Source organism: Mastigoproctus giganteus, chromosome 3 (genome assembly GCF_048544385.1).
Source record: "Mastigoproctus giganteus isolate SK-2022 chromosome 3, ASM4854438v1, whole genome shotgun sequence".
NCBI classification, from domain to species: Eukaryota; Metazoa; Arthropoda; class Arachnida; order Uropygi; family Thelyphonidae; genus Mastigoproctus; species Mastigoproctus giganteus.
Genome location: NC_143577.1, coordinates 140,023,394 through 140,036,895, shown reverse-complemented (window position 1 = coordinate 140,036,895; position 13,502 = coordinate 140,023,394). Strand labels below are relative to the sequence as shown.

At 40.5% G+C, this 13,502-nt stretch overlaps 1 protein-coding gene across 6 annotated transcripts in view; it reads right to left on the bottom strand.

Annotated features, from left to right (window-relative positions):
* Positions 1–13,502, bottom strand: part of Tsp97E (Tetraspanin 97E) — a 340,699-nt gene that overhangs the window by 78,161 nt on the left and 249,036 nt on the right. For all 6 annotated transcript variants that reach the window (XM_090370673.1, XM_090370674.1, XM_090370675.1 and 3 more), the window contains exon 5: positions 10,509–10,643. In XM_090370673.1, the coding sequence (XP_090226799.1) occupies positions 10,509–10,643 (135 nt within the window). The remainder of the gene's footprint in view (positions 1–10,508; positions 10,644–13,502) is intronic.

Genomic DNA, 13,502 nt, shown 5'->3' with positions numbered 1-13,502 from the left:
CAAGGTCGTTTTTCATATGCTATCGAAATACGGTGCGACGGCGGAGAGTGAGAGCGAAAGATGAACAAAATTCAACTTTGCTGCCGCACGAGCTGCACACATATACAAGAATTTGCATTCCAACCGTCATATTTATATGTGTGCGTTCGAATTCGTGCTCAACTTTTGTCGGAAATTACATCGTTTTCACGAATAAAAAAAACTTTCCAGGCTTTAAGGTTTCCAAAGACCAAATGACAATGATGGTCGGCGGGAATGCAGCTGGTGACTGCAAGTTAAAACCTCTCTTAATTTATCGCTCTGAAAACCCAAGAGTTTTAAAAAATATATCTAAAATTAGCTTACCAGTGATTTGGAAGTCAAATCATAAAGCTTGGGTGACAGCTTCCGTTTTTGAGGGCTGGTTTGGTCACCACTTCATACCTGAAGTTGAACGTTATTGCAAGTCTGAACAGATTCCATTTAAATTGATCCTTCTTATTAACAGTGCACCCAGTCACCCTCCTGCCATCCTAATTAATTTCGACAGACGTGTGAAAGTTGTGTTTTTGCCTCCAAACACAACCAGCTTGCTTCAACCGATGGACCAGAGAGTCATCAAGGCCTACTACACGAGGCGTTCGTTTGCACATCTGAATGAAGCTATGAGACAAAATAGTGAGATATCTGTTAAAGACTTTTGGAAACAATTCAATGTTTTAGATAATGTTTTAAGAATCATTGAAGAATCTTGAGATGAAATTCACAAAAAAACATTGAATGGTGTCTGGAAGAAACTTTGTCCATTTTTTTTCAAAAACGAGATGAAAACAACGCCAGAAACTGATCATGTCGCTCATATGATAGAAGTTGTTAATCTTGCCAGGCAATTAGATTTGGAAGTCAATGGTGATGATGTCAACGAGCTGTTGGATTCACATAGTGAATCCAACTGCAATTGTATAACCAACTGTATAAATAACTGCAATTTTATTAAATATTTTTCTTTTAAACAATGAATGAGCTCATTGAGATGCATGAGCAAAACGTCACTGAATTATCCGACACTTCAGACCCAGTTCCACCAGAAAAGAACATGACAATTGCAAGTTTGACAGAAGGTCTCAGCTCAATTGAAAAGGGCTTAAAAATTTTAGAAAACATAGATTCCAACAAAGAACGCGTTATAGCTACAAAGCAAGGAATAAAAAATTATTAGCTTGCTACGAAGAAATTCTGCGTGAAAAAAGGAAGGCGCTGTGTCGTCAGACGAATTTGTTAGATTTTACGAAGCCATTGACATCGAAATAACTTTTTTACATAACTCATTTATTTTTTTAATACATAATTTGTATTAATATGTATAAATAACTGCAATTTTATTAAATATTTTTCTTTTAAACTAGTGTTTTTGTTTGTCCTCGGTCCCAATTAAACAAAATTTATATGTATTTATATGCAAAGTTGTACCCCGACTCACGCGAATTCGACTTAAGCGATTTTCGTCGGACCCACCTATCGTGTAACTTTGGGGTATTACTGTACAAGTAAAAACCTTTATTGATTTAAAATAGCTAAAAACAGCAGACACATTGTCATTGTTGGATAAAATCTGACTGAGTGTATACGGCTCAGTCAAATGATTAAAAGTGGTAAAACGGATATTGCTAAAATCTGGACAGTCAATTAAAATGTGTCTGATTGATAAAATCGTGCCACAGGATTCACACATAGGAGGGTCATCAGACCACAGCAAAAACGAATGAGTCAAATGACTATGTCCTATGCAGGTCCAGGCAAGAACAACTTCCTCCTTACAATTCCTGCGCAGACTAGACTGCCACGGTTTAATTACAGGATTTATACGATATAATTTATTTGTAGTCTGTCTATTCCACGAATGCTGCCATTGGGAGTATATCTTTTGGTGTATTATTTGCCTGTAGTCTGTATAGGGGACTGACAGGCAGCAATTATTATTGGGAACTGCTGATTTGGCTGCAGTGTCAGCCAAATCATTTCCCCTAATCCCAATGTGGCTGAGAATCCAGCAGAAGCGGATATCAAGTTCATGGAGAAAGTGAATCTTCTACTGAATGCCAGACAGAACTGGATGAGGATTATATCTCACAGTTATTAAAGCCTGTAACACGCTGAGAGAGTCGGAATATAAAATGAACTGTTGGTATTGGCATTCACTAATGTGATCCAAGGCTAACTCTAGCGTGGAGCTCTGCAGTAAATATGCTACATTCTGAGGGAATCTGCTCCGATGTAGTGGTGTCTGTAAAGACAGCAGCAGATCCCACATGTGATTCCGACCTCGAACAGTCTGTGTAAACTGGGGCGAAGTCAGAATGTTCAGCTCGGTGTGCTGAATAAAGCTGCAGGTAGACCGATGATGGAGTGTCCGACTTTCCCCAATTTCTAAGAAACAAGTCACATGCTGGAATATGAGCATGCCAGGGTGGAAGGGGGTTGCTTTGGTGTTTGGGCAACCTTGTCTACCTTGATATTAAGTTCTTTGAGTAGCTCTTTGAGATGAATACCAAAAGGACGATTGGCAGTCTTTCTGGTGTTGTACAAATTTTCCCATCATGGCTCAAAAACGAATAGCCACGTGGGATGGTCTGGCAGGGATTTCAGTTTTAAAGCATACTTTAGAGACAACTGCTTACGTCGAAGCGATAACGGCGCTTTGTTTGCTTCGACATATAAGCTCTGGACGGGAGATGTTCGATATGCTCCAGTAGCGATACAGAGAGCCTGATGATGGACAGGATCCAGCCATCGAAGTACACTGTCTCTGGCCTAATTGTATACCAGGGACCCGTAATCTAGTCTGGATCATACAAGTGCACGGTAGATGCGTGGTAGGGTGCATCGATCCGCACCCCAAGATGTAGAGGAAAGATAGTGCAGAATATTCAGCCCTCTTGTGCACTTTGTGCGGAGTTGACGGATGTGATCCAGAAAGATCAGCTTTTTATCAAATACAAGTCCCAAGAATTTTGTGTCCACCGCTACTGGAATAGCATTTTGTTCGAGCCTTAATTCAGGTTTAGGATAAAGATTATGCTTACGACAAAAATGTACGCAAACGGTTTTCTCCGGCGAGAACCTGAAGCCATTAGCAAGTGCCCAGGAATTAAGGCGATCAATGGCTTTTTGCAGTTGTCATTCAATAACCCTCATGTTGCATGACTGACAAAATATGTCCAAGTCATCAACGTAGAGGGCACTGTTTACAGTTGGAGGAAGTTGTTCTGTGATGGAATTTACTTTTATGGCGAAAAGCGTGACACTTAAAACTGATTCTTGTGGTACTCTCTCCTCTTGGCTGAAGGAACGAGAGAGTGAGGATCCCACACAAACTTGGAAAGATCGAATGGCTAAAAGGTTTTTAATAAAAATGGGGAGATGCCCTCTAAGACCAAGACTATGCAAATCTTTTAAGATGCCAAATCTCCAAGTTGTGTCATACGCTTTCTCCATGTCAAAGAATACAGACACTAAATGTTCACGTTTTAGGAAAGCATCCCGGATGGATGTTTCCAGTCTAATAAGATGGTCCAAAGTGGACCAGTTCCTTCGGAAGCCGCACTGGATGTTGGAGAGAAGGTCATTTGATTCTAAATACCAGATTAAATGAAAATTGACCTTCTCTCCAGGATTTTGCACAGACAGCTAGTCAGAGCAATAGGACGATAATTAGTAGTGACTTTTGGATCCTTTCCTGGCTTAGGAAAGGCAAGAACGATTGCCTTGCGGCAGGAATCCAGAAACTGCCCTTCAATAAAGATTCTGTTATATAGAAGGAGCAGATAATCCATAGATTTTGGTGAAAGATGCTTAATCATTTCATTATGGATGCCATCTGGTCCAACAGCACTTGCTTTGGAAAGAGTGAGGGCTCTTTTCAGTTCCTGTATAGGGAATGCCCCGTTGTAGGGATAAAGGCTCTTAGACTTTAAATTAAGAGCCTGTTTTTCAATTTTATATTTCAGGACCAGAAACTCTGGGGAATACGAAGATGGTCCAGAGATGTTAGAGAATGTTTCCCCAAGAGATTGCAGTTGGATCTGCAATAGTGCATCCATTATAGTCTAGGATTGAAGAAGGGTGGGATGTATATTTTCCCCTTCATTTTCCGGATTTTATCCCAGACTACCTTAGAGTTGGTAGACTGGTTAATAGATGACGTAAAACGGATCCACGATTCCTTTTGACTCTGACGGCGGATGTAGGGTGCTTTGGCTCATGTGCATTTAAAGGCTATAAGGTTGGTCGTGGTAGGATATCGGCGGAATATCCCCCACTCTTTGTTTTTTTGCTGCTGAGCATTGTGAATTCCACCAAGGTTTGGGAAATGGTGGAAACCGGGCCGATGTTTTTGGAACAGCATTTGCAGCTGCTTGGACGATAATTTCTGTGATGTATGTTACTGCATCATTGATAGGCTCCTGACTGACGGTACTGAGGTCAAAATTTGCCTGATGTTGGAAGGCAGACAAGTCAGCCTGATAAATCTTCCACCGTGGTAACCTGAAAGGAAGACAGTCTCGCACTGAATAACGAGGTTATCACATGGAAGTGATCACTTCCGTATGGGTTCTCCTCTACTTCCCAAGTGAGTGAAGGGAGCAGAGAAGGGGAGCAGATAGAGAGACCAATGGCAGAAAACGTACAGGTAGGCATGTGGAAGAAGGTATTTGTTCCAGTATTTAGAAGGGAAAGGTCATTGTCATTTAGCATACGCTCTATGACCCGTCCCCTTTCATTGATGTTAGCACTACCGCACTTTAATGGTGTTATTCCATTAAAATCCCCGAGAAGTAAGAAAGGGGGAGACAACTGCATTTGAAGATCATCAAGGTCTTCCTGGGAGATGCCAGTCCCAGGTGGCAAATAAATAGGGCACACAGTTAATAAAAATCCCACTATAAGGCGAATTGCTACAGCCTCTATGCTAGTTGTAATTAGCAAGGGCTGAACTTGGGTCTGGTTGCCCACAAGGATAGCCACTCCTCCAATGAGCAGGACCATCCGCAATTCTGTCCTTACGAAAAAAATGTTATGTTATGCATGGTGGGGTTATCATTTGCCTTTAGATAAGTCTCCTGCAAGCAAAAGCAAAAGCAAACTGGCTCGTGCTTTTGCAGGAGGGCCTTGATGTCATCTGTATTTCGCCGGAATCCACGACAATTCCATTGTAGGAATTTAGCCATTATTTTGGTTTGGTTTGGTGGGTCCATCAGGCAGCTCCCGAGGTGCTGAGGGATTACTTTTGTCAGTCTTGGATTTATCTTTTTTCGGGAAGAATGGACGCTGTCCCCTGTCCATTTCTTCCTCCGCAAAGAGTTCCAAGACTGATTCATCCGGTACCTCCTTGTTCTGTACATCCATTGTTTCTGTTATTACTGGAGGCACTTGATCACTTGGTTTTGGTAGTGGTGGAGCACTAGAAGGTACGGATATAGGAGTGGCAGCTGACTGTTTTTTTGGTGGGCTTTTGTGAACTCAATAAATAGCGTGCAATCAGAGTGAATGACTCTCTTGGTGGTATAGTCATCTCAGTTTGTGTCCCGATAGTGCACTTAGCAGAAACCTTCTGGGCATATGAAGGTTTCCCGCTATTTATTGGTTGGATACGTTTTCTGGCCTCTGGGTAGGAGATATTCAGCTCTGTTTTTAACTTTTGGATCTCTTTTTCATCCTTCCACCGCTGGCATGCTCTAGAGTAGGCGGGGTGCTCTTCTTGGCAATTGACACAGATCGGTTTTGGAGCCGAACATTCCTTGCTCTCGTGGTCTTTAACGCCACATCGAGCACAGGCAGGGTTACCACGACAAGATGTTTGTGAGTGGCCGTATTTTCGGCCTCTAAAACACCACAGTGGGTTTGGGATATAAATCCTCACTGGGCAGTTTAGATAGCCTGCCTTGATGGAACGTTCAGGCCGTGGGGTGTTAAATGTTAGGATGAGAACTCGGGTAGTGACAAGATTCCCATCCTTTCTCATTGATATTCTTTTGACAGCCATCACTCCTTGTTCTTTTAATTCAGAGCAGATCTCTTCTTCAGAAACATGAAGAAAGTCCCACTCTGAAATGACACCTCGTGAAGAGTTAAAAGTTTTGTGGGAGGGGGTAACGATGATAGGTATTCCCCCTATTGATGTGGCTTTCAGGATTTTTTCCGCCTGTTTTATATTTATAGCTTCGACCAATATGCCGATTTATAGGTTGCCAGAACGCAGTCGTTTTACAGATTTGGGTGATCCTGCCAACCCTTCTAATCCGTTTTGGATAAAGAAGGGTGACATCTTTCCAATGGACTGCTCTCCGCTGGAATGGAGAATGAGTAAAAGCGGTATCACTGAAGATGGTGGTGGTGTATCCTCAGTCCTGGCTCTTTTTGCAGAGGTGTTATCTGCATCATCATCTTGATTAGGTACGGGCCTTGTTGGGGCCCCAGAAGAAGAAGGATTTATAATACTTATAATAGTAAAATAAAAATTTATTATGAGTATTTATTTTACTCCTGTGAGTATTAAGTACCTCATCCACCACGGAGCCCTAGGAGGGGACGCCCACTCGTGAACTAGCAGGTACTGTGTACACGAATGGGATGCCAAGTTAACTTAGAGGCATCATACCCATGTTTCCAATAAGCCTTGATCCCGTCCCAGGACCAAAGGGAGGGAGGCTTATTGGAACGCAGTTGACCCTAGCAGTAAGAACCACCCGTCGATTGATCCCAGTTGGGCCAGTCCAGAACCATCCACCTTGTCGAAGCAGGGGCCAAAGTGGTGTATTAAGGCTGGGCCCCTCAACCACCAGGATCCCCTTTCCGAATTCCATGGGTCGCAGCGCACGGCAGCACACGCCAGATTCCAATGATGTAACCCTGGAACCAAGGTATGGGCATCAGACCCCAGTGATGCTAATCTGGAAAAACCAGGAGCATCACTGGGAGGTCCCCTCACCACGTACAGGTGCCCACGTCGAGGGATTATTGATACCACAGCATTTTCATTGCTAATGATGATCAGCAATGAGGAGATAGTGTCCCTGTTGGGTGATGTAGTAGTAGTAGTAGTAGTGGCATGTAAGGCAAGAAAGCAAATGTACGAGCTTATGCAGCATCAGCCAAAAAAAAAAAAAAATCACACCATTCCCTCCAAATGCCTGTCCAGTTCCTCCTTAAATTTATTTAACCTATCAACTTCCAAAATAACAGATGGAAGTTTGTTCCAGCAATTAACCACCTGCTGGCTAAAGGCAAATTTCCACACATCTATTCTACATCTGTCTTTTCTTAATTTGAATTTATGCCCCCTTATTCTAAATCCCATCAGAATTCAGCATGCTCAACACATTCAAGACCTTATACACCTCAAACAGATCACTGTGCAGGTGCCTAGTGTCCAGCCACTGCAATTTGCAGAACTTAAGAGGATCCCTTCATTCTCCTCACCAATCTTGTTGCCCTTCTCTGTACATGCTCAAGCAAATTGACATCCTTCCTAAAATGAGGCCTCCAGACCTGTACGCAGTACTCAAGGCATGGACTGACCATTGCCTTATACAGAGGGATAATCACCTCCTTTTCCCTGCTAGCAAAATTCCTATATATCATTGCAAAACCCCATGACCTGCCCTGGCAGCCTGTGTGCAATGCTCAGAAAACTTCATATCTGCCTGAACGTTACTCCCAGGTCTTTTTCATTTTCTACCACCTTAAGTGTAGTACCACACAGTTGGCACGTTTCTCTAGGGTTACTTCTACCCATATGCAGTACTTTGCATTTGTCAAGGTTAAACTTCAGTTGCCACTTCTTAGCCCATCTGCCCAAATTATCTAGATCCTGTTGCAGTAGCACACTACCATTACTCTCATTAACAACCCTGCCAACCTTTGTATCATCTCGAAATTCCACATTAAGCCTGATATACCTTCATCAATATCATTGATAAATATACAAAACAACAGCGGACCCAACACCAAATCCTGTGGGACTCCACTAATAACATTAGTCATCGAAGAGCAGTACCGATTGATTACCACCCTTTGTCTTCTCCCACTCAACCATCCTTTAATCCATTGTAGCAACTTACCCTTAGTACCATTCTGATCCAATTTGTACAATAGTCTTCCATGTGCAACAGTGTCAAAAGCTTTCCTGATATCCAAATATATGATATCAAAATTATTTTTTGCATACAGTTCCTTTGTAACCACATCATAATATCCTATCAAATTTGTCAGACAAGATTTTCCCTTAACAAACCCATGCTGTGTCTGAATTATTGCTGCAGTCTTGTCTAGATGATCCTGCAATGCATCTTTAACCAGTGACTCCATTATTTTACCTGGAAGAGAAGTTAAACTAACTGGTCTGTAATTACTCGTGTCATCCTTCGATTCCCCTTTGTGAATTGGGGATACATTTGCACATCTCCAGTCCATGAGGACCTCCCCTGAGTCCAAGGATGCTCTCATAATTATGGCTAAGGGTTTGCTTAGTTGCTTTGCCGCCTCCTTTAATATAACTAGATAGATCCCTTCCACCCCAGGTGCCTTTCTTATGTTTAACTTCGACAATTTCTCCTCCACTTTGCTCTCAGTTATTACAAAATCATTAAGTATCCTGCTACAATTTGATAACCTTCTGCCATTTTCAAACCTTCATTCCTCATGTGTGAATGTAGATGCAAAATACTCATTCAGTTTGTTTGCTATCTGAGAAGGATCATCAACAGTCGAACCATCGATGTCAAGTGGACCAATCAGATTCATCCCCTTCCTTTTAGAGTTTATATAAGTAAAGAAATCCTTGCTGTGTTTCTTAGCTTCCTTTGCTAAAGATTTCTTGTAATCTGCCTTCGCCTGCCTAACCTCATTTGTGACCTGATTACAGACTAGCTTATATCTGCCATAGGCTTCTGAGTCGCTTGATAATTTATATGCATCCCATGCATTTTACTTCTCTGTCACGAGTCTCATTAGTTCATTTGATAACCATTTAGGCCTAAACCTTGAACAATATTTCTTAATAGGTTTTAAAAATTTTAGTAGCATCCACGATTAATTCCTTGAATGCTTCCCACTTAGAATTTACTGTTGGTAACATCGTCAGTTGATCCCACTGTACAGAATTTAAAAACTGTCTGAGACCACTGTACTCACCTTTACGGAAGCAAAAACCCTTTCCTTTACCCCTGATGGTAATTATATCTTTAAGTAAATCCCACATCAGTACACTGTGATAACTGCCACCTAGTGGTTCCTTTATCTGCAAATTCTTAATACACTAATGATTATTGCTGATAACCAGATCAAGAGTATTACCCTCTCTGGTCGCCTCTCGAACATGTGTTGTGGAACCGCATACATCTGAGTATGCAGTGCATTGTCATTTGGGATACTGTTCTTGCATTTCCCATATTGTATTCCAATGTCAGCTGTTCCCCACTTACCTGCCGTTGAGCCCACAAAACATGCTGCACACTTTGCAGGATCCCTTACAGTTCTTTTGACGGGAGATGGTTTGACCCATTCAACATCTTAACCACAGTGGGCCATGAACAACCAACAAGACATGCCGTTTCCAATAATACCAGATGCACTAGCTCCCATAATCATGCCCTTTTGAAACTCTGTGATATCTTTGCTATATCCCATAACTGTTACTTTATCAATTTGACTTGCTTGCCCAGATACAAATTACCACTGCTTTAGCATAGGAAGCTGTTTGGCTTTTAATACTTTGAGCTATGTAGCACAGTCCATTAAGAATACAGGTCTGGAGGCCTCATTTCAAGAAGGATGCAGAGTTGCTGGAACGAGTACAGAGAAGGGCAACAAGATTAGTGAATGGAACAAAGGGGTGCTCTTACGAAGAAAGGCTTAAGTTTTGCAAATTACAGTGTCTGGAGACTAGGCACCAGCGAGGTGATCTGATAGAGGTGTATAAAGCCTTGAATGGTTTAAGCATGCTCAATGCTGATGGGATTCTTCCTCTAGCTCAGAATAATCACCTGAGAGGGCATAAATTCAAATTGAGGAAAGACAGATGTAGGATAGACGTGCGGAAATTTGCCTTTAGCCAGCGGGTGGTTGGTTGGTGGAACAGACTTCCATCCCTTGTAGTGGAGGTTGATAGCCTAAATAAGTTTAAGGCTCAGCTGGACAGGTATTTTGAACGAACAGAGGGGTGAAGTGGAAGTGGGTTTTTTTTTTTTTTTTTTTGGCTGATGCTGCATAAGCTTGCTTTCTTGCATCAAATGCCTCTACTAATGCTAATGCTAAAGAACGGGGCAGTCCAAACTTGTATGTATTCATGAGCAAGTTGAGGGTTAGCAATGCTCTTTATTACAGACTTTCACTGAATTACATTACTATGTACTTCCTTATTTAAATTTGAATAGTTTCAATCTCCATTGCATAAAAATGAGCACAATCATTTGGACTTATGAAAAAAATACATATACACACAGATTTTCAAAGAGTATAAAAAAAGTTACCTCAGTGAAGCTGAAAAATAATCCAATACCTCCACTTATTTTCAAAGCATCATTCATTACACCAATTAATACACTCCAGCATAAAGGACAAACACATTTCTCATTAGGAATATCTGGAGAACAGCAAGAGGTGATCTGCAAACAATAGAAATTCATTAATAGACAAATTAAACCTTTTAAATTTAGTTCTGAGATATCTCAGATACAATTCAATTATTATAGCTTGCAGTTTATGCTTTTAACTTTTTAACACAGCTTCTAGATGTGAAACAGGCTTTTTAGCTGATGAACCTTCAGCTCTGGCAGGTGATGCATTCACTTTAAGTTCTATCAGCCACTGAAAACAAGGATAAAATAAATAATCTCATGTGCAAAACTGCTTAAAGATGTTTCAAATAGAGAGTGGAAGAGAGAGAGGACTTGAGTTGGGGTGGGAGAATTAAAGAAGTGTAAGATTGTTTTCAGATAGATATCTAAAAATATGAAGGCCTTGGGAAAATAAGATGCAATCAAATCACCATTATTAACGCATAATTGTTTCTCTTCTTTAGTTCAAAATTTATTGAAAGCTTATTAAACAGTATACTGTCCATCTAGTCTATTTATCTTTATCTCAGACTACCAGATACATGTTTCCAACAATCTATTTTTAAACTTTTTTAGACTCCTACCAACAGTGGGTAAGGGCATAATTTCTCATTTTTAAAAAAATATTACTTTTTTTTTTTTTTTTTTTTTAATTTACTGAAGAGTACAGTTAGAAGTACTAATGGTTTTTTTACCAACTAAGAAGAGTAAATTATATTTTGTCATATTTTGTGGGGGAGGGAATACAGTGAGTCAGAAATCACTACTATCACTACTGTGCAGTCAGACATGATGTTTTCTGAGCAATGCAGGCAGGCTGCAAGAGCAGGTCATGGGGTCTTGTCAATGATATACAGGAATTTTGCTAGTAGGGATAAGGAGGTGATTATCCCTTTGTATAAGGCAATGGTCAAGCGGCGCCTTCAGTACCGCAAATGGGTAGCAGTAACCCCACAGTAACGTATCAACTATGTGGTAATACACTCACGATGGTAGAGAATGAAAAGGGCCTGGGAGTAATTATGTAGTCAAATATGAAGTTTTCTGAGCAGTGCAAATGGTCTGCAAGAGTAGCTGATGGTGTCTTGTCAATGATATACAAGAATTTTTCTAGCAGGGATAAGGAGGTGTTTATCCCCTTGTATAAGGCAATAGTCAGGCCACACCTTGAGTACTGCATACAGGTCTCAAGGCCTCATTTTAGAAAGGATGTAGAGCTGCTGGAACGAGTGCAGAGAAGGGCAACAAGATTAGTGAATGGAACAAAGGGTTGCTCTTACGAAGAAAGGCTTAAGTTTTGCAAATTACAGTGTCAGCAGACTAGGCACCTGTGAGGTGATCTCATTGAGGTGCATAAGGCCTTGAATGTTTGCAGGCTCAATGCTGATGGGATTTTTCCTCTTGCTCAAATTACAAACCTGAGGGGACATGAAATCAAATTAAGGAAAGACAGTTGTAGAATAGTTACATGGAAATTGCCTTTACCCAGCAGGTAGTTGACCGTTGGAACAAACTTCCATCTGTTGTAGAAGTTGACTGCCATAAATTCAAGGCAGAACTAGAGAAACATTTGGAGTGAATGCATGAGTGAAATGGGAAGGATTTTTTTTTTTTTTTTGACCAATGCTGTATAAGCTTTCTTTCTTTCTTGTGTCATATGCCTCTACTAATGCTTATGAGCCCTACACATATCCCAGGTCTGGAGGCCTTATTTTAGGAAGGATGTAGAGTTGCTAGAACGAGTACAGAGAAGGGCAACAAGAATGGTGAAGGAAATGAAGGGACCCTCTTACCAAGAAAAGCTTGAAGTTCTGCAAATTCCAGTGTCTGGTGACTAGGCACCTGCAAGGTGATCTGAGTGAGGTGTATAAGGCCTTGAATGGTTTGCAGGCTCAATGCTGATGGAGTTCTTCCTCTTGCTCAGATTATAAACCTGAATGGGCATAAATTCAAATTAAGGAAAGACAGTTGTAGAACAGATACACGGAAATTGCCTTTACCCAGCAGGTAACTGCCATCTGTCATTGTGGAAGTTGATAGCTTAAATATAGCCAAGGGAGAACTGGACAAACGTTTAGAGCAAATGGATGTGTGGAATGGGATTTTTTTTTTTTTTTTTTTTGTTGATGCTGTATAAGCTTGCTTTCTTGCATCATATGCCTCTGCTAATGCCCACAATTACAGTATATAAAGCAGAGGCTGGAAAATAGTCAATTGTACAGCATGTTTACGACGATTATAGAAATAAAAATATAATTTTCTGGACGACTAATGTCAAAAATCTCATTAATTACTTGTCTGATTCAGTTAAGTTTACTTAAAATTTTTATACATGTTGTAATAAAATAAAAATTCATACTACAACCTAAATATGTTATACAAGACAAAAATACACCGGCAAAAAATTACAATCCATCATTCTTTACACTTCTTTTATTTTTAAAATAGCTCATGGAGTAGAAACGTTTTCTAGAACCATGGTGCATGCCAATAATATGTAATTAGATCTTAATAAATTCAATTTAATATTTATGAATAAAATCAATATCAGGAGAGTAAGGCAAGAATCAAAATAAAAAATAATGGTGTAGATGACACCATGATGGCAGTGATTCACTTTTTATGGGCTGGGTTTGGCATTAAGAGCATTGAGGAGGGCTTTTGACCATGAGCAAATGGAAACTGTTGAGATGGGTATGACCAATACGTAATCATGCAAAAATAACTTCCTCTCATCAGTTTCACTAGAACTTGATATCCATATTTTCAGTTCACATTTTATTTGGCAGAGTTTGTTATTTATTTCTGCACTCTATATATGTGTACTCATTCCAGACTGCATGACTTTCAGATTGTGATTTTATAATCTGTGTAAGGAACTAGACAGAGAGATGGTGTGTTCAGCTA